General features: G+C 40.3%; 1 protein-coding gene across 2 annotated transcripts in view; it reads left to right on the top strand.

Annotated features, from left to right (window-relative positions):
- LOC136857229 (protein painting of fourth) overlaps nt 1-25064 on the top strand; it is a 232450-nt gene that overhangs the window by 173797 nt on the left and 33589 nt on the right. For both annotated transcript variants that reach the window (XM_067135710.2, XM_067135709.2), the window contains exon 9: nt 20592-20825. In XM_067135710.2, coding sequence (XP_066991811.2) covers nt 20592-20825 — 234 coding nt within the window. The remainder of the gene's footprint in view (nt 1-20591; nt 20826-25064) is intronic.

Below are 25064 nucleotides of genomic sequence, written 5' to 3'. Positions count from 1 at the left end.
CACGTGTGCCTTTTTCCTCTCACCTCTGCCTTTGTTGAATGGATGAACGAGGTCTTTGGTCCTGTGGTGAAGAAATACCTTTCAGAAAATAATCTGCCACTCAAAGTCTTGTTGGTTATGGACAATGCTCCTGCTCAACCTCCAGGCTTTGAGGCCTTGAGGACAACTTACTGGAGGAATTCAAGTTCTTTAATTTCCTTCCTTCAAGAATCTATACACCAAAGCACTACTTCAGTGATGCTTCGAAGTGACCTAAGGAACAAACCTTACCCTCCGAGAGTTTGGGAGAAATCATTTCTCCATCGTGAACTGCCTGAATATCATCGATAAAGCCTGGGTTGGTGTCACCAAGAGAACTCTTACTTCTGCTTGTGGAAAGCTGTGGCCTGACTGTGTTCTTGGACATGACTTTGAAGGGATTGTTGGTGAAAATGAGCCGCCGATTGTCGATGAAATTGTGTCCTTAGGGAAGACTATGGGGTTGGAGGTGAATGACGTGGGCATTCGAGAGCTGGTGAAGAACATTGCCAGGAACTGTCCACCAACGAATTGATGGACCTGCATCGTGAACAACAGGAGGAGGTTATGGAGGAGGTCTCGTGCGAGGAAGAGGAGGAGGAAAAGTCAATGGAACCTCTCACTTCAACTGAGATTCGGGAGAAGTGCAAAATGTGGGAAACGGTGCAAAATTTTTTGAAAAACACCACCCGAATAAGGCTGTAGCAGGGGGGTTAGTGAAATTTGTGCTACTCTTCTCATGTCATCTCTCGTCTCCCTCACACCAACAATGATTCTATTGTAAGGTAAAGTGCAGTTTAATTTGTTTTATGTTATATTTTGTTTTGGAAATGGTATGTGAATAAATAGTTTTGTATTGTGGACGAATCATCCGCATTTCAATTGTTTCTTACGGGAAAACTTGCTTTGATATACGAGCGCTTTGGATTACGAGCATGTTGCCGGATAGATTTATACTTGCAATCCAAGGTTCACTGTATCTACAGTGTACACAAAAATCAGGCGGCAGTGATAAGAATCGAGGGCTTTGAAAAAGAAGCAGCAATCCGGAAAGGAGTGAGGGAAGGCTGCAGTTTGTCCCCTCTCCTTCTCAGTGTTTACATAGAACAGGCAATAAAGGAAATCAAAGAGGAATTTGGAAAGGGTATGAAAGTTCAAGGAGAGGAAATCAAAACCCTGAGATTTGCCAATGATATTATTTTATCTGACTCTGCAAAAGATCTGGAGAAATTGCTGAATGACAGTCTTGGGGAAGGAATACAAGATGAAAATTAATAAGTCCAAAACAAAAGTAATGAAGTGCGGTCGAACAAAGTCAGCTGATACAGGAAATATTAGATTAGGAAATGAAGTCTTAAAGGAAGTAGATGACTGTTGTTACCTAGGCAGTAAAATAACTAATGATGGCAGAAGTAAGGAGGACATAAAATGCAGACTAGCACAAGCAAGAAAGGCCTTTCTTAAAAGAAATTTGTTCACCTCGAACATTGATATAAGAATTAGAAAGATGTTTTTGAAGACTTTCGTATGGAGCGTGGCATTGTATGGAAGTGAAACATGGACGATAACTAGCTCGGAAAGGAAGAGACTAGGAGCTTTTGAAACGTGGTGTTACAGAAGAATGCTGAAGGTGAGATGGGTAGATGGAATCACTAATGAAGGGATACTGAATTGAATTTGTGAAAGGAGATCGATTTTACTAAATTTGACCAGAAGAAGAGATAGAATGATACAGCACATGTTAAGACACCCAGGTCTTGTACAGTTGGTTTTTGAGGGAAGTGTAGGTGGTAAGAAGGGTAGGGGTAAACCAAGGTACGAATATGACAAGCAGATTAGAGCAGATATAGGATGTAGTAGTTATGTAGAAATATAAAGGTTAGCACAGGATAGGGTGGCATGGTGAGCTGTATCAAACCAGTCTATGGACTGATGACTCAAACAATAACAGTGATAATTATTTCAAGCAAAATTACAACTGAGTAGGGATGATGATATAATCAGTGCAAATGTGGAAGAGGTTTTATCCTACAAAAAATGTTGGGGGTATTGGCAAGGAAATGTAAAGGCCACAAAGGATGTGAAAGTGAAGGACTCTTTAAGCCTTGCAACTCGGATTGGGAAGAGAACAAGAGTTGATAAAGGGATGTTGGATAAGGAAAGATGGAAGTGAAAAGCGTAGCACAAGTAAATGGAAGTAATGTTGAACTCCGCTATAGGCACCATGGTCGCCATCCCGTTCTCCCAAGGTGAAGCCACAGGAGATTCCCCATTAAGTTGCCTCTTCCAATAGGCAGGGAATACCATAGATGTTCTCTACCCACCCACAGGGGATAGAGCTTCATTCATAAATATCTGTTCTGCAGAATGGTATCTACAGTTTAACAGGAGACCCTGATCAGACCATAGAAGGCTATTGTACTGTGGAGACAGATCCATTCGATCACCATTAATCTGCAGTTAAGACCAGGGATTGTCTGGTAACTATCAGGAATACTAAGTATTAGTAAAAAGAACAATCACACAAATATTAGAGGTATTCAGTCGCATATTAGAGGCAGTCAGTGTAGTTTTGAGAAGACTAGCTACAGATTCATAACTTCAACTAATTTTACATCATTGAATAGTGAGCATTGTCTTTGCATGGCAGCATCAACCTTGGACTGCAGAACATTTGGATTCTATTTTCTTGATTTATGAGAGCTGTATCTGCCTCTTGTCTTCAGACATTATGAAAGAGTTTTTAAGAGCCTAAGAAAATTATTTTTGTCCTAAGCTCCTCTTCAGGAAAGCTTGTTTTGAGTATAAATAGGAAAAGAGAAATGACTAAATTCTGAATGAGTAGATCCTTAGAAGGTGGAGAGAGAATGAAGGAATGCTCTGATAAACTTCATAGCACAGACAGAAATTGGCATTCAGTTTTAGCTTTCTAGGCATAATGGTGAGTGCAGATAGGGAAATGTTCTTAATCTGATACACGGGGACTTCTTCTAATTACCTCCATCTGATAACGTAATTTCCTAGTAGCGTTGCCTACAAGATATACAAGGCTGGGACATAGCTAGTAATTCGTCGCTGAAAAAGCGGCCCGACCGTGTTCACGGTTTGGCCGCTAGATGTCAGGTTTCCGTTCTGTTCTTGGCGGACTTTTTAACATTGTAATATGCAGAGTAATTGTGATGTTGTGTTGATTTTTTGCAATTTATTGTGAATATTGTTTCTGTCGGTGAGTGTCTGTGAGGTTGAGAAGAAGGTGCACTGTTGTGTACCTCTCTGTATTTCGGATGACGCTAAAAAAAGCATAAAAATTGACATTCCATAGTTTCTCTTCCGAGTGCGGTTTAAGGGAGAAATGGAAGCAAACTATTTCTAGGCAAGGTGATATAGTAGGATCCCTTTAGGTACCTAGCAATTCTTCTCATAAAACAGATATCAGTGTAAGCACATCAATCAAACTTCCTTCTGTTTTCATTGTGTATCCTGTTCACAAACAGGAAAATGTCAAACGCAGGAAGTGTCCAGCTCCCAAAAATGATGTATTGCCATCAAAATTTAGTAAAAGTTCCAATTCAGATAACGATGAACATACCATATCTTCATACGTCAGCCACAAACGAAAAAGGAGTACAAGTCTTGTTTCTATATCAAGGAAAGTCTACGAGTATCTCTGTTGAATCTGAAAAATATACGGATAAGAAAATTAAATACCAGATTACAGAAAATAATCTGTAAATTGAGAAGTAGGATACGGGTAATGAAATCAGAAAAGAAGTTTTACGATATCTGAACTTGACCAAAAAGCAAACCAAATTGAAAAGTATGCTAAAATTGGTCATTTGGGAGCTTTATTCCTGTTAAAACGAATTTAATTTTCTTCTTCTTTCTTCATCCGTTTACCCTCCAGAGTCGGTTTTTCCCTCGGACGCAGCGAGGGATCCCACCTCTACCGCCTCAAGGGTAGTGTCCTGGAGGGCCAGAGTTTGGGTCGGGGGATACAGCTGGGGAGGATGACCAGTATCTCGCCCAGGCAGCCTCACCTGCTATGCTGAACAGAGGCCTTGTGGAGGGATGGGAAGATTGGAAAGGACAGGCAGGGAAGAGGGAAGGAAGCGGCCGTGGCCATAAGTTAGGTACTATCCTGGCATTTGCCTGGAGGAGAAGTGGGGAACCACGGAAAACCACTTTGAGGATGGCTGAGGTGGGAATCGAACCCACCTCTACTCAGGGGACCTCCTGAGGCTGAGTGGACCCCGTTCCAGCCTTCGTACCACTTTTCAAATTTCATGGCAGGGCCGGGAATCGAACTCGGAGCTCTGGGGGTGACAGCTAATCACACTAATCACTACACCACAGAGGCGAACACAAATTTAATTTTACAGGAAGAAAAAAAGAGAAATACGGTGAAACGACGCTAAATATTTGCGTCCTCTGGCATAGGAAAGCACTTACCAGTTACAGATTACTGTGATCTGCGCACTGCCTAACTCCACCGTATCAGAAGACGCTAAAAAATTACATAGGATTTTCTAATGGCTAAACGGGCATAACATCGCTCACCAAACAGCGGCTTCAATACGAATGTCAAAACATCAGATGTGCGGAGGAAAAGCTTGGATCGCTGATAATTGGTGAAAGGGCGATTAAACCCAAAGTTATTTATTACCGCAATCTCGATCCGCTTATCGGATACTCTGAGACACAATTAAAGGAATCAGTAAGAAGTGACAAATTCGCTATCAGATTTCTCTGCTTCTTTCATGAATTACTTATTTCGTTTAAGCATATTTTAAGAAATACGTTGTAGAAAATAAGTCAAACAATTGCTCTTGGTCTATCTTTGATCTCATATCTGTTTGCTGCCTTCTGAAATTACTAGTTTTAATGATTTTTTTATAGTTTTTCCATATTCGAACGTGTTGCAATGAGCAGGCGAGACAGATCAGTAAAGAGAACTCTAGCGGCGCTTGTCGAAAGTATCTCGAGGACGAGTCTAGTGTGCTGTATTTTCTGGCCTTGTGTATCTCGTAGGCAGCGCTAGTAGCAAGCTTATTTTCATAACCTGGTTGTATTCAGACCCCATATATTTGAATAGTCTGTAACGGGTTATTTATTTAGAATTGGTAAGATTTAGATCAGAACTCAGTGCTGCTGAAACAGCATTCATTCAATCAATACTGATCTGCATTTAGGGCAGTCGCACAGGTGGCATATTACCTATCTGTTGTTTTCCTAACCTTTTCTTAAATGATTTCAAAGAAATTGGAAATTTATTGAAAATCTCCCTTGGTAAGTTATTCTAATCTCTAACTCCCATTCCTGTAAACGAATATTTGCCCCAATTCCCAATTTGTCCTCTTGAATTCCAACTTCATCTTCATATTATGATCTTTCGTACTTTTAAAGACACCTTTCAGACTTATTCGTCTACTATTGTCATGCTACGCCATCTCTCTGCTGACAGCTCAGAACATACCACTTATAGTATTTACAATTCTTATTTTTTCTTATCCACTCAATTCATTATATAAAATGTTTATTGTCTCTAAAGGGACACTACAATACAAATGTTAATTGGGACATGTTTTGCTCGGTGTATCGAGCATCTCCAGCCATCTTTTATACAATTTTCTCAAGGTTGAGTTATACATTAAACCTTATTTATAATAATTTTGTTCATTGAAAATGTTGTACACAATTAAAAAAAATTGTCACTGCTTAAAAAGTAAACAAATAAAATTCACAATTAAATTCTATCATTAATGGACTAGACGTTATTTACATAATATTGATAAAATGTCATCACTACTCAATAAGTAAACAAAAAAATATTTTGACAGTTAAAATGTATCATTTAATGGACTAGATGTTAATGACATAATGTTGATTTCCAAGTCATATTAAATATGCCAATTAAATTGAAAGATTTGGCTAATTCTCGTTTGTTTCCTGATTTTTTTCAAATACTGTTAGTATGGTTCATGTTTGTGGGTTACTGTAGTCACGTCCTAGTTCGTGAACCATGGGCAACGGCTGAGAGGCCTAGTAAGTGGTCCTGAGAGTTGGGATACCAGTTGCTATAGAATGGGAGTGGGCATCTCGGACATATTCTGAGTCATGGCCCTCCTTTTGCTCAGGCGGCTAGGACTATACAATTCACCGGTGGTTCATAACCTGTTAGAGGAGAGATCCTCACTTGGACTATGTGCAAGTAGGGAGCGTCCTGCTTCATATATTTACCGAGCTCAGAACATTTTAAGCAAGCCTCGGACTTATGGGAGTAATGGAGTCCCACTCCCATTTGACAGGCGAGGGACTCCTTGGAAACAACTTGGCGAACAAAATGGACTTCGATGGGGAGCTATCAGTATCAATGGGGCTTATGGAAGAAAGAAGGTAGAACTGACTGAGTCAGCAAAGAGGATGCATCTGGATGTGCTAGGAGTAAGTGATATTCGGGTAAAGGGAGATAACGAGGAAGAGATAGGAGATTATAAAGTGTACTTGACGGGTGTTAGAAAGGGAAGGGCAGAGTCTGGGGTAGGGCTCTTTATCAGGAATACCATTGCACGCAACATAGTTTCTGTTAGGCCTGTAAATGAGCGAATGATGTGGGTAGATCGGTCAGTTGGAGGAATTAGGACAAGAATTGTGTCCGTGTATTCACCATGTGAGGGTGCAGATGAGGATGAAGTTGAAAAGTTTTATGAAGCATTGAGTGACATTGTGGCCAGGGTCAACAGCAAGGATAGAATAGTGCTAATGGGTTATTTCAATGCGAGAGTTGGGAATAGAACTGAAGGATATGAAAGGGTGATTGGTAAATGTGGGGAAGATATGGAAGCTAATAGGAATGGGAAGCGTTTGCTGGACTTCTGTGCTAATATGGGTTTAGCTGTTACGAATACATTCTTCAAGCATAAGGCTATTCACCGCTACACATGGGAGGCTAGGGGTACCAGATCCATAATAGACTATATCTTAACAGACTTTGAATTCAGGAAATCTGTTAGGAATGTAAGAGTTTTTCGCGGATTTTTCGATGATACAGACCACTATCTGATCTGTAGTGAACTAAGTATCTCTAGGCCTAGGGTAGAGAAAGTGAAATCTGTCTGCAAACGAATAAGGGTAGAAAATCTCCACGACGAGGAAATTAGACAGAAGTACATGGATATGATTAGTGAGAAGTTTCGAGCAGTAGACAGTATGCAGGTTCAGGATATAGAAAGTGAATGGGTGGCATACAGGGATGCTTTAGTTGAAACAGCAATGGAATGCCTAGGAACAACTGTGTGTAAAGATGGGAAAAGGCGAACATCTTGATGGAATGATGAAGTGAGAGCAGCCTGTAAACGTAAAAAGAAGGCTTATCAGAAATGGCTCCTAACAAGGGCCGAGGCAGACAGGGATTTGTACATAGATGAAAGAAACAGAGCGAAACAAATAGTTGTTGAATCCAAAAAGAAGTCATGGGAAGATTTTGGTAATAACCTGGAAAGGCTAGGTCAAGCAGCAGGGAAACCTTTCTGGACAGTAATAAAGAATCTTAGGAAGGGAGGGAAAAAGGAAATGAACAGTGTTTTGAGTAATTCAGGCGAACTCAGATCCCAGGGAATCACTGGAGAGGTGGAGGGAATGTTTTGAACATCTTCTCAATGTAAAAGGAAATCATCCTGGTGGTGTTTCAAACAGCCAAGCCCATGGGGAGGAGGAAAATGATGTTGATGAAATTATGCTTGAGGAAGTGGAAAGGATGGTAAATAAACTCCATTGTCATAAGGCAGCAGGAATAGATGAAATTAGACCAGAAATGGTGAAGTATAGTGGGAAGGCAGGGATGAAATGGCTTCATAGAGTAGTAAAATTAGCATGGAGTGTTGGTAAGGTACCTTCAGATTGGACAAAAGCAGTAATTGCACCTATCTATAAGCAAGGGAACAGGAAGGATTGCAACAACTATTGAGGTATCTCATTGATTAGTATACCAGGCAAAGTATTCACTGGCATCTTGGAAGGGAGGGAGCGATCAGTCGTTGAGGGGAAGTTGGATAAAAACCAGTGTGGTTTCAGACCACAGAGAGGCTGTCAGGATCAGATTTTCAGTATGCGCCAGGTAATTGAAAAATGCTACGAGAGGAATAGGCAGTCGTGTTTATGTTTCGTAGATCTAGAGAAAGCATATGACAGGGTACCGAGGGAAAAGATGTTCACTATACTGGGGGACTATGGAATTAAAGGTAGATTATTAAAATCAATCAAAGGCATTTATGTTGACAATTGGGCTTCAGTGAGACTTAATGGTAGAATGAGTTCTTGGTTCAGGGTACTTACGGGAGTTAGACAAGGCTGTAACATTTCACCTTTGCTGTTCGTAGATTACATGGATCATCTGCTGAAAGGTATAAAATGGCAGGGAGGGATTCAGTTAGATGGAAATGTAGTAAGCAGTTTGGCCTATGCTGACGACTTGATCTTAATGGCAGATTGTGCCGAAAACTTGCAGTCTAATATCTTGGAACTTGAAAATAGGTGCAATGAGTATGGTATGAAAATTAGCCTCTCGAGGTAAGAAATTCAACAGAATTGAATGTCAGATTGGTGATACAAAGCTAGAACAGGTCGATAATTTCAAGTATTTAGGTTGTGTGTTCTCCCAGGATGGTAATATAGTAAGTGAGATTGAATCAAGATGTAGTAAAGCTAATTTATTTATTTATTTATTTATTTATTTATTTATTCAGGATCAGCAACAGCATAACGCCGAATTACAACGATCTGAGCTATGTACAACAGATATGAATCTAAAATGAAAGATATATAAATACTTACAAAGGACACGAATATACACAATAAAAACTGTACAATCATGTACAATACATATTTACATAAACAACGTTATTAACAAAGAAAAATACATTTACAGTAAATACAGGAGCAGAACGGGAAAGAACAAGAAGGAAAATTAAGTTATATGATAAATATCATGACAGAAGGAAGGAAACGTTACGAAGAGATCTAGGTTGTTGTTGATAGATAATGTATTAAACATTGCTGGAATACGTACCGAAAGGGACCTTTGGGTGAGAGAAAGCCGGGAGTAAGGAGTATGGAATAGGGTCTTCATTCTGGTATTACGGGATGGGACGTGGAGGGGAAATAAGGAAGCTAAATCTGGAGACCTAAACAGACCATTAACTGCTTTGTATAGCAGCTTTAGGTGAGCTCGCAGTTGCGATCAGCAGTATTCTCTAAGAAGGAAGTCAGCTCCCAGACGAAACTATCTTTTCATCAGCCTGTTTTCAGACCAACTTTGCTTTATGGGAGCGAAAGCTGGGTGGACTCAGGATATCTTATTCATAAGTTAGAAGTAACAGACATGAAAGTAGCAAGAATGATTGCTGGTACAAACAGGTGGGAACAATGGCAGGGGGTACTCGGAATGAGGAGATAAAGGCTAATTTAGGAATGAACTCGATGGATGAAGCTGTACGCATAAACCGGCGAATGGAGGAGGATAGGTTACCTAGGAGAATAATGGAGGGTAAGAGAAATAGAGGGAGACCAAGACGACGATGGTTAGACTCGGTTTCTAACGATTTAAAGATAAGAGGTATAGAACTAAATGAGGCCACAACACTAGTTGCGAATCGAGGATTGTGGCGACGTTTAGTAAATTCACAGAGGCTTGCAGACTGAACGCTGAAAGGCATAACAGTTTATAATGATAATGTATGTATGTATGTATGTATGTACGTACTGTTAGTGTATTTATGGGGGTTTCAAATGAAATTAGTGAAAGTTAAAGGATTAAACTTGCAGTATCTTTTCCGTTGTGTTTGTTAATTGAGAACTACATCATTACTAAAGGATGGATCATTGGAGGTTTATACTCTGTTGTGTGATCATACTTGTGGTCTTCACAATCTTCAACTGAATTTAAGTTGGCCTGTATTCACAGGTCAGTTTGTTGTTAAGCGTAGTTTAAAGGGACACCAAATTGTTACATAGATGTGATGTGTTGTATACTACAACGTTATGGATGATTGTTTCTGTAACAAAAGATTATTAAGATTGTAATAGTTTGTAAATGTTGTTATGAGTACATTGAAGCTGGAATATCACTTACCCCTTTGTTTCACTTTTTTTTTGTTTCGTTGTGCTTGTTGCAGTACTGACACTATTTGTCATCGATTGTTTACTTCTTGTGTTATATGAATGAGGCAGGTGTTGTGGAGGGTGAGTAGGTGGAGAAGGAGAAGGGGCTATGGGCAGAGCATTGGCGTATCGTGAGGAGGGCAAGTAGGGGGCGTAGGGGAGGGAATTGTGGGCCGGGTGTTGGATACTAGCTTAACTTGTGGAGGGGAAAGAGAAGGGGCTGTGGGCGGAGTGTTATTATAAATAAGGATTAATGTATAAGTCAACCTTGAGAAAATTGTATAAAAGATGGCTGAAGATGCTTGATACAGCGAGCGAAACATGTCCCAATTAACTTTTGTATCATAGAGTCCCTTTAGAGACAATAAACATTTTATGTATTGAATTGAGTGGTTAATAAAAAATAATAATTGTAAATACTAGTAGTACAGTAAGTTCAGTAGGGATAAAAACATGAAATTGGTCTTATGCAACATACCACTTAGTCGAGCAACTCTTCTTCTTTCTCCCACATCTTCCCAGCCCAAACTTTGCAACATTTTTGTAACGTTACTCTTTTGTCAGAAATCACCCAGAACAAATCAAGCTGCTATACTTTGGACTTTTTCCAGTTCTTGAATCAAGTAATCCTGGTGAGTGTCCCGTACACTGGAACCATACTCTAGTTGGGGGTCTTACCAGAGACATATGCCCCTAAATACCCTCATAACCATGTGCAGAGATCCGTACCCTTTATTTATAATCCCATTTATGTGATTACCCCAATGAAGATCTTTCCTTATATTAACACCTAGGTACTTACAGTGATTCCCATAAGGAACTTTCACCCCATCAACGCAGTAATTAAAACTGAGAAGACTTTTCCTATTTGTGAAACTCACAACCTGACTTTTAACCCCATTTATCATACTATTGCGTACTGTCCATTTCACAACATTATCAAGGTTATTTTGCAGTTGCTCACAATCTTGTAACTTATTTATTACTCTACACAGAATAACATCCGCAAAAAGCCTTACGTGATTCCACTTCTTTACTCGTATCATATATATATATATATATATATATACATACATATATATACAAGAAAACGTAAGGGTCCAAAAATACTTCCTTGAGGAATTCCCCCTTTATTTATTACACGGTCGGATAAAGTTTTGCCTACTCTAATTCTCTGAGTTCTGTTTTCCAATAATATAGCAGTACATTCAGTCACTCTTTTGTCTAGTTCAGTTGCACTCATTTTTGCCAGTAGTCTCCCATGATCCCCCCTATTGAATGCTATAGACAGGTCAATCACAATATGGTTCATTTGATCTCCTGAATCCAAGATATCTGCTATATCTTGCTGGAATCCTACAAGTTGAGCTTCAGTGGAATAACCTTTCCTAAATCCGAACTGCCTTCTATCGAACCAGTTATTCATTTCGCAAACATGTCTAATAAAATCAGAAAGAATCCTTTCCCGCAATGCACGTCAAACTTAATGGCCTCTAATTTTCAGCTTTATGTCTATCACCCTTTACTTTATACAAATACTACTATAGCAACTCTCCATTTATTTGATATAACTCTTTCATGCAAATAATAATCAAGTAAGTACTTCAGATATGGTACTATATCCCAACCCATTGTCTTCAGTATATCCCCAGAAATCTTATCAATTCCAGCTGCTTTTTTTGTTTTTGTTTTCAACTTTTGTATCTTATTGTAATTGTTTTTGTTATATGTAAATTTTAATACTTCTTTAGCAGTAGTCACCTCCTCTACCTGGACATTATCCTTGTGACCAGCCATCTTTACATACCGCTGACTGAATACTTCTGCCTTTTGAAGATCCTCACATACATACTCCCCTTGTTCATTAATGATTCCTGGAATGTCCTTTGTGGAACGTGTACCTATACATACCCTTCCATTTTTCACTAAAATTTGTATGACTGCCAATTGTGCCCTACTTTTAAGACCTTCCTTTCTTTCACATTTATTTTTAACTACCACGAAAACAATTTCATGATCACTAATACCATCTATTACTTCGGTTTCTCTATAGAGCTCATCTGGTTTTACCAGCACCGCGTCCAGGATATTCTTCCCTCTAGTTGGTTCCATCACTTTCTGAATCAGTTGTCCTTCGCATATTAACTTATTTGCCATTTGTTGGTCATGCTTCCTGTCGTTCGCATTACCTTCCCAATTGACATTTATAAATTCAGATCTCCCGCTACAAAAATATTTTTCCATGTCGTTTCCCACATAACTGATTATCTCATCAAATAATTCTGAATCAGCGTCAGTGCTATCCTTTCCCAGTCTGTACATTACAAAGATATCAAGTTGCCTATTATGTTTAGAGATGAGCCTTACACCTAGAATTTCATGTTTGTCATCTTTAACTTTTTCGTACCTTACAAATTCTTCTTTCACCAGAATGAATATTCCCCCCCCCCCCCCGCTCCCTCCCTTTATTCCTATCCTATTTCTACGAAACACGCTCCAGTTCCATGAGAATATTTCTGCAGCCATTATATTATTTCTCAGCCATGATTCAACTCCTATTACAATATCTGGTAAGTATATTTCTATTAAATTAATTCTGTTCCTTTCTTTACAATACTTCTGCAGTTCAACACATTAACATTTTAATGTAATCCCTACTAGACTACCAGATCCCTGTACCCTTATCACTGCTGTAATGTAGGTTGCACATTATTTAAGAAGAATTAGTAAACCTGTCGAGTTACTTTACACCTATTGAAATGATTGTATCTAACAATCCTTAGAATCTGCTGAGTCCTATCATTTGTTGTCATTAATACTCCCCTTTATTCTTTCTTTTTCTGTAGAAAATACGGTATAGGTTTTAACATACCGTATATTCAGAAGTAAGCTTAATGCATTCACACCATATTCAATTTTGTCTTTAAAAAAATTAATTCGTGAAGCAAAATGTACCACATCCCTCTTTCTTGATTCATAAAAAAGTAACTGTTTTGAAATCATTTGAGAAAAGAGTAAATAAACAATTGATGTGGAATCTTCTACCTGAGCAGCAGCCTTAAATGCAGATCAGTGGTGACTGAATGATTTAGACAGGATACTGGTGTTTTCTGTAGGGCACAAAACATACCTAGACACCGTGAGCATATCATAAAGTTATAATAGGCCAGTATCCTGTCATAAAAACTTTGTTATTGTTCATGTGGGCTGAAAGGGAAGTAGAGACAGGAGGCACAGCTGGTTTCCTGAGCCTCAGGGTTGCCTTCAGGGTTGTTGCTATCTGTCTTGTCATTATATTGAGGCAGGGTTCTCAATATATTTTGAATGCTTCAGCTTCATTTCATACTCAGTTCATACACTGTGAACTTTTATTTCTAAGGGGTTTTCTTGCACGTTAACTTTGTTACTAATCTACGATTGCTTTGGTGCCTTTTCCAACTGATTACTAATGTTTGCTATGATTTCAGCTGAAATTGTTACATCTTAGAAGGGAGTTAGCACAAGATATGATTGCAATTGCAATTGAGTTGTAGTTTGTATGAATATGTTTGAGGTGCTGATTAAAAAAATGTATAAACTAAGTGCCATTGCCAATTACACTGTAAGCTATGAAGATTCGATATTCTGCTCACAATGGACCACACCTACCATGATATTGTGACTTTAGTAACCTTAGTCATCGTGGATCAAAAGGTTAGTTGCACTAACGCACTGCAGCAGTGCGCTGTGTGTCGCAAATGTGGGCACAGTGGAGAAAGGGACAGACACAGCCCACACATCTGTTAGGCAGGTCGCTGTGGTGTCTTGTCTAGTATTGTGTGAATAGCGGCCAAGTGCAATGGCGCGACAACTGGACATTCACTCCAAATATGAGCTGCGACAATCCGATTCCTATGGGCCAAAAGGAAGAATTGCACAGACATTCATCGTGAAATTAGTGCTGTGTATGGGGAGCGGGCCATTTCCCGGCAAGGTATTGTAAAGTGGTGTCAGCAATTTGAAGCCGGGCGCACGGATATCATGGACAACTATCGCAAAGGTAGGCCCGCAACGTTCAGGACCCGTGCAAAGGTCAACAGTGTGAATGCAATCATTAGACAGAAACGGCGCATTAAACTAAGAGAAATTGCGACGCAGCTGAACATGATATAGATGTTGATTCCCATAGGTCACCTGACGAAGTGTCCGATGCGACATCTAGGGGAACCAGGCAGACATGTCACATAAGAGCAAGGAAATCCATATAATAGTGAACGCCGTCTGTGTTGCATCAACCTCGACAGTTAATCCGTTTGTTTGTGGTGTTGCCGATTTTGTAGCAAGTCATGTGATAATGAATCCTGTAAATATAGTGGGCATTATTGTTAGCCATTACAAACACACAAGAAAATCCACAGCTGAACATGTCGTATGGCAGTGTGTTCGCCGTTGTTCACGAGGACCTTGGATATCGTAAGCTGTGTCAGAGATGGGTCCCACGTCTTCTCACCGATGAGCACAAGGGACAACGTTTCCAATCCTCTGTGGCATTTTTGCAACGCTATCCCGCAGACGGCAACAGGTTTCTGCGGCGAATCGTCACAGGCGACGAAACGTGGATCCACCCCTTCACCCCCGAAACAAAGCGAACATCAATGGATAGGGTGCACTCCTCAGCACCACAACGAAAGAAGGCCAAGGTTCAACCTTCAGCCGGTAAGGTTATGGCGACAGTGTTCTTTGACATGGAGGGTTTGCTGCACGTGGAATTCATGCCGAAAGGAACGACGATCAACGCGGCGTCGTATTGTCAAATGTTGCACCGGTTGCATAGAGCGATTATAGAGAAGCGCCCGGGTGAAATTGAGCGCCGGTGTGATTTTGTTGCACGATAACACAACACCTCACAAGGCCCGCCAAATGAGAGAACTGCTGCAGCGTTTCAAGTGGGAGGTCTGGCAACATCCACCCTACAGTCCCGACCTAGCGCCATGAGACTTTCATCTGTTTGGTAAGGAGGTGAAGGCCACTGTCTCCAAGTGGTTGCAGAACGCTGGAGGAAATTTCTATGCATCCGGCATCGACAAGTTGGTTGTGTGTTCGCAGAAATGTTTGGAGTGTCTTGGAAACTATGTGGAAAAGTGACGTTACAGTATATGTCGTTACAGTCGTGTTGCTGTTGTATAGGTGGTGTAATAAGTGGCCATAACTGGGAAGTGCAACTGATTTTCTGATCTGCCCTCATAGTTATTTGCAGTTTATGCTATGATCGACACACTCCACACCATACCGAAGGTCACCTGACGAAGTGTCCGATGCGACATCTAGGGGAACCAGGCAGACATGTCACATAAGAGCAAGGAAATCCATATAATAGTGAACGCCGTCTGTGTTGCATCAACCTTGACAGTTAATCCGTTTGTTTGTGGTGTTGCCGATTTTGTAGCAAGTCATGTGATAATGAATCCTGTAAATATAGTGGGCATTATTGTTAGCCATTACAAACACACAAGAAAATCCACAGAAATTACAGTAAAGGAGAGAAATGCAGCTGCATTCATGATCAATGTGATAGATGAAGCAGTGTCAACCGATGGTAATAATATGATGGGCTATCCCTCGTAGACGAGTATGATTGTCTGTAGAGGCCAATCCTAGAACCACAGTTTTTTCTGCATTTTTGACACACATTTGTTCTGGTAGATACTGGCTGTGTAGTTTGGTTTTCTTCATGAGCTTACGTTGTTTTCTTGCATTGTGCTTGTCAGTTTTTGTTCTCTGTCTTTCTTGCACGAAGTGCTGAGTTCCTCCCCAGACATTACGACGCCAGACTGTGCGGTTACGTGCAGTAGCTTCCCAGTTTTTAGTTTTGATTTGACACTTTTTCATGGTGGTTTTTAGGCATCTTTGTAACGCTTTTGTGGTCTTCCAAGTTTTCTAGGACCATTTTTTTAGCTGGGAGTACATAATTTGTTTTGGGAGACGGAATTCAGGCATGCGAACTATGTGGCCTGTCCAGCGAAGTTGGTGCTTGATGATCATGGCCTCAATGCTAGTGGAGTTACCTTCTTCCAGAACACTGATGTTAGTGCGCCGATCTTGCCATTTCACACTCAGGAGGATCCTTCTCAGGCAACAATGGTATTTTTCCAGGCATCGTATGTGCCTTCTGTAGGTAGTCCACGTTTCACATCCATATGTAAGAGATAGTATAACGGTAGCTTTGTACACATAAAGCTTGGTCTGAGTGCTGTTATTATGATTATCAAAGACCCTTACCCGAAGACGACCAAAATATAATGTACATCACGAAAATACAATAGACTGTATTGAAGAATATGAATACGCAGAAGACGACTTGTCTGATTGTGGAAAAGTTATGGATGATGCAGAACCTGACTGAAGAAGAGTTGTTAAGAATTGATGGAAGCCAGTCGTCTGCTTATCTGCCAAGCCCACCGAAGTGGAAGAATTGGAGTGATGTATCTTTTGAAAAGGCAAAGGAGATAATTGCATTCTAGAATTTGGGGAAAACCAAAAGATCAAGCTTCAATACAGTACAGAAACAATATTGTGTGGTGCAAGACATGCATCATCAACGATTTTTATGTCACATGGTAGAGAAAGGGGAGAAAGGCCAATGCTCAAAACTTCACATGCTTGACGATTATGTAGCTAAAAATCTCAGGTTGGCGAGAACTGTTCTAGGCGCTAATGTTCACAACACGAATATTTGTGCTTGGGGTTTGGAAAAGGCCCGAGAAATAGGACTGACTCGATTCACTGGATCTATCCATGGATGGGTTGCAAGGTTTAAACAGACACACAGTCTTGGCTCATGGGCAATAACAAAATGTGTAACCACTAAAACTTGGAATACATATAGTGACGTGAATGGAAGATGTGACGATTTTCGCAATGTTGTAATATCCTTAGTGAACACCATGGAATGTATACATATTTGTAATACTGATTGAAGTGGTATATGGAAAGAACTTCACTCATCGCAAACTCTGCATTTCAAGGGAGAAGTTCAGTGCGGAGTGATCATGCAACAACTCGTTCGTACACCGTCCAACCTGTTACGTCGGCAAGTGGATACGTGTTTCCAAAGATGCTGGTAATTTACCAGGTAGGTCAGTTTGGAGTGCAAGTAGTGCAACACATGCTGAAACCGCATCTGACTGAAGTTGTCTCGAAGTCTGGCCTAATCACAGAACAATTCCTGATGCAATTCTTTCAAGATGTTTACTTCCCATATGCAGCGAAGGGGTCTCTTCTGGTTGATTCGCTCGGGACATATCATGACAGAACTCATATGGTATTGATGCTATCTGACCTCAAAACATGGTATATACAGTCAAGACCTCCTGGGTGCATACCTTACATTCAGCCACTTGATGTGCTATTCTTCCGACTGTTCAAGGTGGTGCTGAAGTGGATTAAAGATCACAGTATCCTAAAAAACTATCAGTTCACACCATCGTCAAGGGATTCAGTTTCGTTGCTGATGTGTGTTCTACACAATCAGTTCTGTTTTCCAGTTTTCTCAGACTTTGTTTGGTATTCCTGAACTGTAGCTAGATATGATGATTTCAGAGCAGAGAGGTTTAACCCCTTCAGTGATGGATTTTGGCAATCCTCATGTGCCAGAAAAGTGAGGTTTCTTGGAAGAAATTATTTATTTTTGGGAAGCAAGGAATGAGTAACAATTATTAAGGGAACACATTCATATATCATTCAAGGTTAATAAAATTTTACTTTACACTCTATTTACACTTTTTACAGTAGGCCTGTGATATGGTTTCATAAAATATTGGTGTTTTGAGAATACTGTCCTGTGAGCAATACATTTTTATTTCAGGCTTTTGTATTATTCCCATCAACAATACTAACGCAATACATTTCAAAATTATGTAAGAGTTTTCTTCAAAACTGTGCCCTTGCATGCGGAGATTTATTTACATGTTTTTCAATGCACTTTTAGCATAAGGCCAATGAACTTTTTCGTTCACTGTCAAATATACAACTTCATCCGTTATACATTATAACCACTTTCAAAACAGTCAATTGCACTCACCTCTGGTAATAATCCAACCCTCACACCAGGATTTCCCGTAAATGGAATTATATTAGGTCGCACACTATTTCCAGGTTTACACTTTTTCCACACAAATGTATATTCAACATCTACCATCACCTTAGCTTCTGCCACTGAAGAGGTTAAAACACTGCCCGAACAATTTTTTTTTTGACGTTCAAAAGCAGTGTGACTTTGAAGACTGCTTAATGCAGGGATTCATGAATTGCTCCTACTGTGATGAGTAACTCCGTTTCTGGCACTTTATACTCTGCGGACATGTTCAACCTCATAATCTTTTGCCAAGAGCTACTAACAACCCATTTTTTGAACTCGGTGACTGAACATGTGCATGACTGTAAAGTGCAGTGTAATTGTCAATGGCAAATATTTTGCACATATTTGTAATGTACATGCAAAACTCTTACATCCAAAGCAAAACTTTTTTTGCAATTGCGATTGCAACTTGCGCTAACTCCTTTGTTAGTAAATATCGTTGCGATCTTTAAAACATTTTTTTCTCCCAATATGAAATTGGGTCACAGACAACTAAAAAATTGTGTTGGTAAGTAAAACTTTCAATATTTTGTTGTTATTGGACGGAAAATAACAAAGTGAGGTGAAATCTCAATATGATACTGGGTAATCCAGAGAAAAGTACTGTTGTATAGAGAGAGTTGTTGTTATATTGAGGATTAAGCTTTAATTCATTCTGATTTCACAGATGTAATTTTAAACACCCGACATTTGAATTACATTAATTACCTCACATTCATAAACATTTAATTCTGACAAAGATAAGATTTGAAACTACAGAACACAAAAAATACAGAGAAATATAAAACTGTTATAGCTTACTGTATATTCAGTTGACAGCATTGTGCGGCATAGTTATCTACTATGTTAACTCATTTTTGTTCTGTTTGATCAAACTTGTTTTCCACCTTGGACAAAGAATTACAATATTCCCAGCAGTATATTGTTTTTAGCACTGCTCAATACTTCTTGAAAAAGTCATAAACAACAGTCTGTTTCACATTTTTTACTGAAAGGGAACACACAAGGATCTTATTACACTGAGAACCATCACAAGTTTCTCTGGAATGCATGCAAAACTAAAAAGAAAATTCTGAAGTGCTTTACAAGCGAATGGCTTTATGAAGCGCACTTCAGTTAAAACTAAACATTTAAGTGCACTAATGTATGTGGCAGGTGAGACCCTGAAGTGTACATGCTGATGTGTTTGTTTGTTTGTTTGTTTGTTTGTTTGTTTGTTTGTTCATTTGTTCTCATGACGCTGCAGCCCTGATGTGCCTTGGCCTACTAAGTGACCTCTGCACAACATGACAGGTTTCCAACATTGTTTGGAATTCTTGACAGAGATGAAAGTGTGGAATGTATGGACGAATGTCTAGTAAGATAACGAAAGGGCTATTTTCGTTTCGAAACTCTTCCGGCATGCAGATAAGATTTTCTTGGAATTCAATACGGTAACAGTAAAACCTTTCTCAACGATCAAACGTTGGTCAACAAACACACAGATATGGCAGTCACGTGGCTCGCTGTGTTCACAGTGCACGCAGGATCGAAGTGGTCTTCAAATAACAGCGACAAATTTTTCTGACTCTTTTATAGTTCATATTATCGTAGTATTGAGAGGAAAAACACATCAGTGTGGTCTGAAGAAGCAATTATTGTAATTGACAGATTTATCTTTATTGAGAGCATCGTTAAATCAAGATGAATTTTACAATGAATTAATGGAATTTTTGCCAATACCAAATTATTTTATCATGATAGAGGGAATTGTCATTGTATTAGTAATTGTTATAGGAAAGTGTTCCAGTTTTAAGAAACAATTCTCCTTCGTGTCCTTTTTCTCAATTATCTAGGGTTGTCACCAATGTTTGTATTAAACCTAGTTTTACAGCTGGATGCACTTTCTGTGTTGTATGCAAATGAAAGTATATATTAAGATGAACACAAACACCCAGCTCCCGAGATAAAGGAATTAACTAGACCTGGTTTAAGTCCCTGGTCTGGTGGGGAATCAAACCCACTATACTGATCATTCAGTAAAGGAACTGAACATTCATAAACAATTGCAGCTTTAAATTTCCTTACTGAATTTAAGTTTCCAGCATAAATTTGATATAATCATGTAATTGACAGGAAATTGGCAACAGAAATGCTAATTTCCCAAGTTAAGAGAAAGCTCTGTTGGGGTTAACAGTGGTTAGAGTGAGTTAACAATAGCGCAGTAAAATGAAATGGAATTGAGTCTAGTTTCAATGTTATACATAAACTTTATTAATTATAATATCTTGATTAAAGCCATATGGTATATTTTGTTCTTTAGGATGATGATGATGAAAATGAAGATGAAGATGACGATGATGACGACGATGACGACGACGATGATGACGATGATGACGACGACGACGACGACGACGACGATGCTGAAGAAGATGACGATGATGATGAAGAAGAAGAAGCTGAGGAAGAAGGCCAAGGTGTGGCAGATGATGATCCTGATGATGATGATGATGACGACGATGATGATGACGACGATGACGATGACGATGATGAGGATGTAAGTATTTAGCACTTGGTGTCTACCAGCAGTTAGGCCTCAGGGGCTCTGAACTTTGGAGCGTGGGTTGGCGACCACGGGGCCCTCAGCTGAGTCCTGACATTGCTTCCACTTACTTGTGCCAGGCTCCTCACTTTCATCTATCCTATCCGACCTCCCTTGGTCAACTCTTGTTCTTTTCCGACCCCGACGCTATTAGGTTTGCGAGGGCTAGGGACTCTTTCATTTTCACGCCCTTCATGGCCCTTGTCTTCTTTTGGCCGGTATCTTCATTTTTCGAAGTGTCGGACCCCTTCCATATTTTCCGTCTGATTAGTGTTACATAGAGGATGGTTGCCTAGTTGTACTTCCTCTTAAAACAATAATCACCACCACCACCAGCAGTTAGCATTAGACAGGTGGTGGTGTGGTGATTATTATTTTACCATGAAGAACAGCTAGGCAACCATCCTCTATATAACACTAATCAGAGGGAAAAAACGGAAGGGATACGATACTTCAAAAAATGAAGATATCGTCCAAAGGTAGACAAGGGCCATGAAGGGCGTGAAAATGAAAGACTCCGTAGGCCTCGGAAATCTAATACTGTCGGCGTCGGAAATGAACAAGAGTTGACTGAAGGAGGTCAGATAGCATAGATGAAAGTGAGGAGCCTGGCACAAGTAAGTGGAAGCAATGCCAGGACTCAGCTAAGGGCCCCAGTTGCCAACCCACAATCCCAGGTTGAGAGGCCCTGGGGTCCCTTTTAGTCACCTCTTATGACAGGCAGGGGGATACCATGGGTGTTATTCTACCACCCCCACCCACAGGGGGCATCTTGGACAGTTAATGTTTATCAGCCAAAAAGTTAGGCAATAGACAGTTCATACTTTTATTTATAGCATGTCTGTGGGAAACTGTTGTAACCCTTATGCCATTTTGCTGGAACTCAAGTAAATTTCTACTTAGTTCCAAATTTCTTGTCAGAGTACTCTTATCATTCAACAGGGGAATGCTAATCTAATCAAATAATGTAAACTGTTTAGTCAAACTTCATACAGCAAGTTAACTTGCATAATTTAGAATTTGGTAGACATATACCGTATTATATGCCATCTCGGTTTCTGTAGAAAATAATCTTCATAATAGACGTAACATAATAAGAGTATTGAAACAAGCTTTCATCAGCTTTAATTTTTATTAAATCTTATACTAAAGCTAAAATCCTTGGAATTAAATCCAAATCATTCTGGTTACCAGTTCATGCAGTTTGTGGCAGCAAATATAACAAAAGGTGAATAAAAAACATGATGCTACAGCCCTTATGGGCCTTGGCCTACCAAGCAGTCGCTGCTCAGTCCGTTGGCGTGCAGATTACGAGGTTTATTTATTTATTTAGCGTATGGCCCATGCAATCAAGTTGAGTTCAGAAATAAATTATGTACATATTTACATAACAAGAAAACAATGAACAAGAAAAGGCTCCTTACAACTGAATGTCAAGATCATTGATCCACTGTATTGCTTCTGGAGTTGCCATCAGAAAATTCACTTTGCTGCCTGTGTATTCCTGCGTTTCACACTCTCTGACAATATGATGTATGGTTTGTCGTGCAGCTCCACAGTCACACGCAGGTGTCGGCAACTTGTTCCATTTAAACAACATGTATCAGCATCTTCCATGGCCTGTTCTTATTCTGTTCAGAGCAGACCATGTTTTACGTGGTAGTTGGAGTCCAGTTGGAAGTTTGGCATTCAAGAACATACTGTGCAGGTGGATCTCCGTTGCTGCTTCCCACCGTCTTCGACACTCTGTAGTTGGGTTGTAGCCTCTAGCAACCATGTCTAAGGCGTTATGTAAAGTTGGATGGCGTGAACGTAATCTGTTTTGGTTAATAGTTCGTAGATCTTCATATACAGGTAGATTGGGGTTCCTTAAGATTTTATTGAATTACTTGATGAGAGCGGTGGGTCTGCGTAAATCAGATGGCATTATTCCAGATAAAAGCAGGAGCCAATGAGTTGGTGTAGATCGAATTGTGCCAGTTATTATGCGCATAGTGGAATTCAATTCAGTATCGATGAGTCTTGTGTGATGACTGTTCATCCATACTGGAGCGCAGTACTCAGCACTTGAATACACCAAGCCTAAAGCTGAAGACCGTAAAATGCTTGCCGCCCCAGGTAGTTCCACTAAGCTTATGAATGATGTTGTTACGTGTTTTCAGTTTCTATGCAGACCTCAGCGGATGTTGCTTGTAGGATAGTGTTCGATCCAAGGTTACTCCAAGATATTTTGGGTTCCAGCTGTGGTGAAGTATCCTGCCACATAAACTTACATTCAATTTAGTATTTGCTAAGTTATTGTTTAAATGAAAACAAGACACCTCTGTTTTATTGGTGTTGGGCTTAAGTCTCCAGTTCCTGAAGTAAGTTTCCAAAATGGACAAATCCCTTGTTAACATCTCTTCAGTTCTCTCCAGTTCTTTGTGTTGCACAGCTAATGCTATATCATCAGCGTAGCAGAATTTTCGTGATGTAACTGCAGGAAGATCAGATATATATAAGCTGAACAGGAGTGGCGATAGGACTGAAGCTTGAGGCAAACCATTTTTAAGCTTCCTCTCCTTGCTCACATTCTTCCTGATGATAACCTGAAGCCTCCTATCACTCAACATATTGTTAATAAGTCTTGCTATCTTTATGCATGGTATGACCCGGAGAAGTTTATAGACCATACCTTCCCTCCATATGGTATCAAATGCAGCAGTGAGATCAACAAAAGCAACAGATGTTTTCAATTTTCTTTGGAACCCCATTTCTATGAATGTTGTAAGTGCCAAAACTTGATCACAACAGGTGCGACTTGGTCTTAAAGTCTCAAAGGGGGGCAATGTTACTTGCCAGCCCCGTGATAGCTCCTTTCAGTACTTCCAGGAAGGGGCTGGTAACTCAGACGACCTGGAATCTCCTAGCCAGCTTGTAGGGTGGGGCCGGCCTTTCCGTGTATTGTTCTCAGGGGCCGGCTTACCTGTTAGTCTTTTGGAGATTCAACAGGGATGTTCTGCCTCTAGTGACATTGAGAAATTTCTGGCCCAGATCACGCGAGCTAGCTCGGGTAATTTCATGACCCGTCTTGAAATGCGAACCAAGGAGTCTAACATGTGCAAGAGTCATTTAGTTGACACTAATCCTAAAGGCGCAATGAAAGTGAAGGTCCCGCCTTGTGCGGACCGAAGGAAGATGGGCCGCGCTGCTGTGCGGCTCCGCATTCCCGGAGCATCTCGTTTTCATTGCGAGTTGAGGCGCATCCGGAGCATACACGTTGGGACCCGAAAGATGGTGAACTATGCCTGGCCAGGACGAAGTCAGGGGAAACCCTGATGGAGGTCTGTAGCGATTCTGACGTGCAAATCGATCGTCGGAGCTGGGTATAGGGGCGAAAGATTAATAAAAAGGGAGGGTGGCTGCGGACAGGCAGTTGATGTGAGACTCAGAGTCAGTGTTTGACTCGGAGTGACAGTTGGGCTCCGAGGTGGAGTCAGTGTGACACTCAGGAAGTTGGGGTTCGGTGGCTGGGCTGAGGGCAACAGAGGTGATGGCTGCTGCTAGTGTCCCGCTGAGGTCTGAACCAGGAGCTGTTGTGGTGTCGGAGAGACCAGCGAGTGCATGAACTGGAGGCGACAGAACGGTAGTCTATACTGTGTGTTAGTGTAATTCTGTGGACTGAGGATCGCCGTGAGCCAGTGAGGAAACACGCTATCGTGAGTTTGAGGATAAATGGACTTGTGTTAATGTTTACTGTTGTATCGTCCTGCTGTTGAATACAATTGAACTGTTTATTTGTTCACTGCATGGGACTGTGTGAAGTACTGCACTATATGTGGAGTCGAACCAACGAATGGTCGTCGTATGTTGTATAGCCAGTGGCACTGTGTTCAAATCCAGCTGTCTACGCACCGCACAGCGGCTGTAAGAGGTGACTAGACTTTGGGAAAGTGAAAGTAAGGATTACAGCTGTTCCCAGGTAGTAACCGGCCGGGACTCCCAGGTGTGTGTACAGAAGAGAGATTTGTAAATTGACTGGTAATTAATGTGGCCATTCATAACTGGTTAGAATTGTTTGTGTTTAAATATGTGTGTGTGCATTATTAGGCCATCCTGAAATAAATTAGAGTAATGAAACGGATGGAGTTTTATTCGTAACATTATAAAAAGCAAAATATTATGGCTAAAGCACTTTTATCAGTGTGAAACCTG

This window comes from Anabrus simplex, chromosome 1, assembly GCF_040414725.1.
Source record: "Anabrus simplex isolate iqAnaSimp1 chromosome 1, ASM4041472v1, whole genome shotgun sequence".
In the NCBI taxonomy this organism is placed as follows: domain Eukaryota; kingdom Metazoa; phylum Arthropoda; class Insecta; order Orthoptera; family Tettigoniidae; genus Anabrus; species Anabrus simplex.
This window is presented reverse-complemented; position numbering and strand designations above follow the sequence as displayed.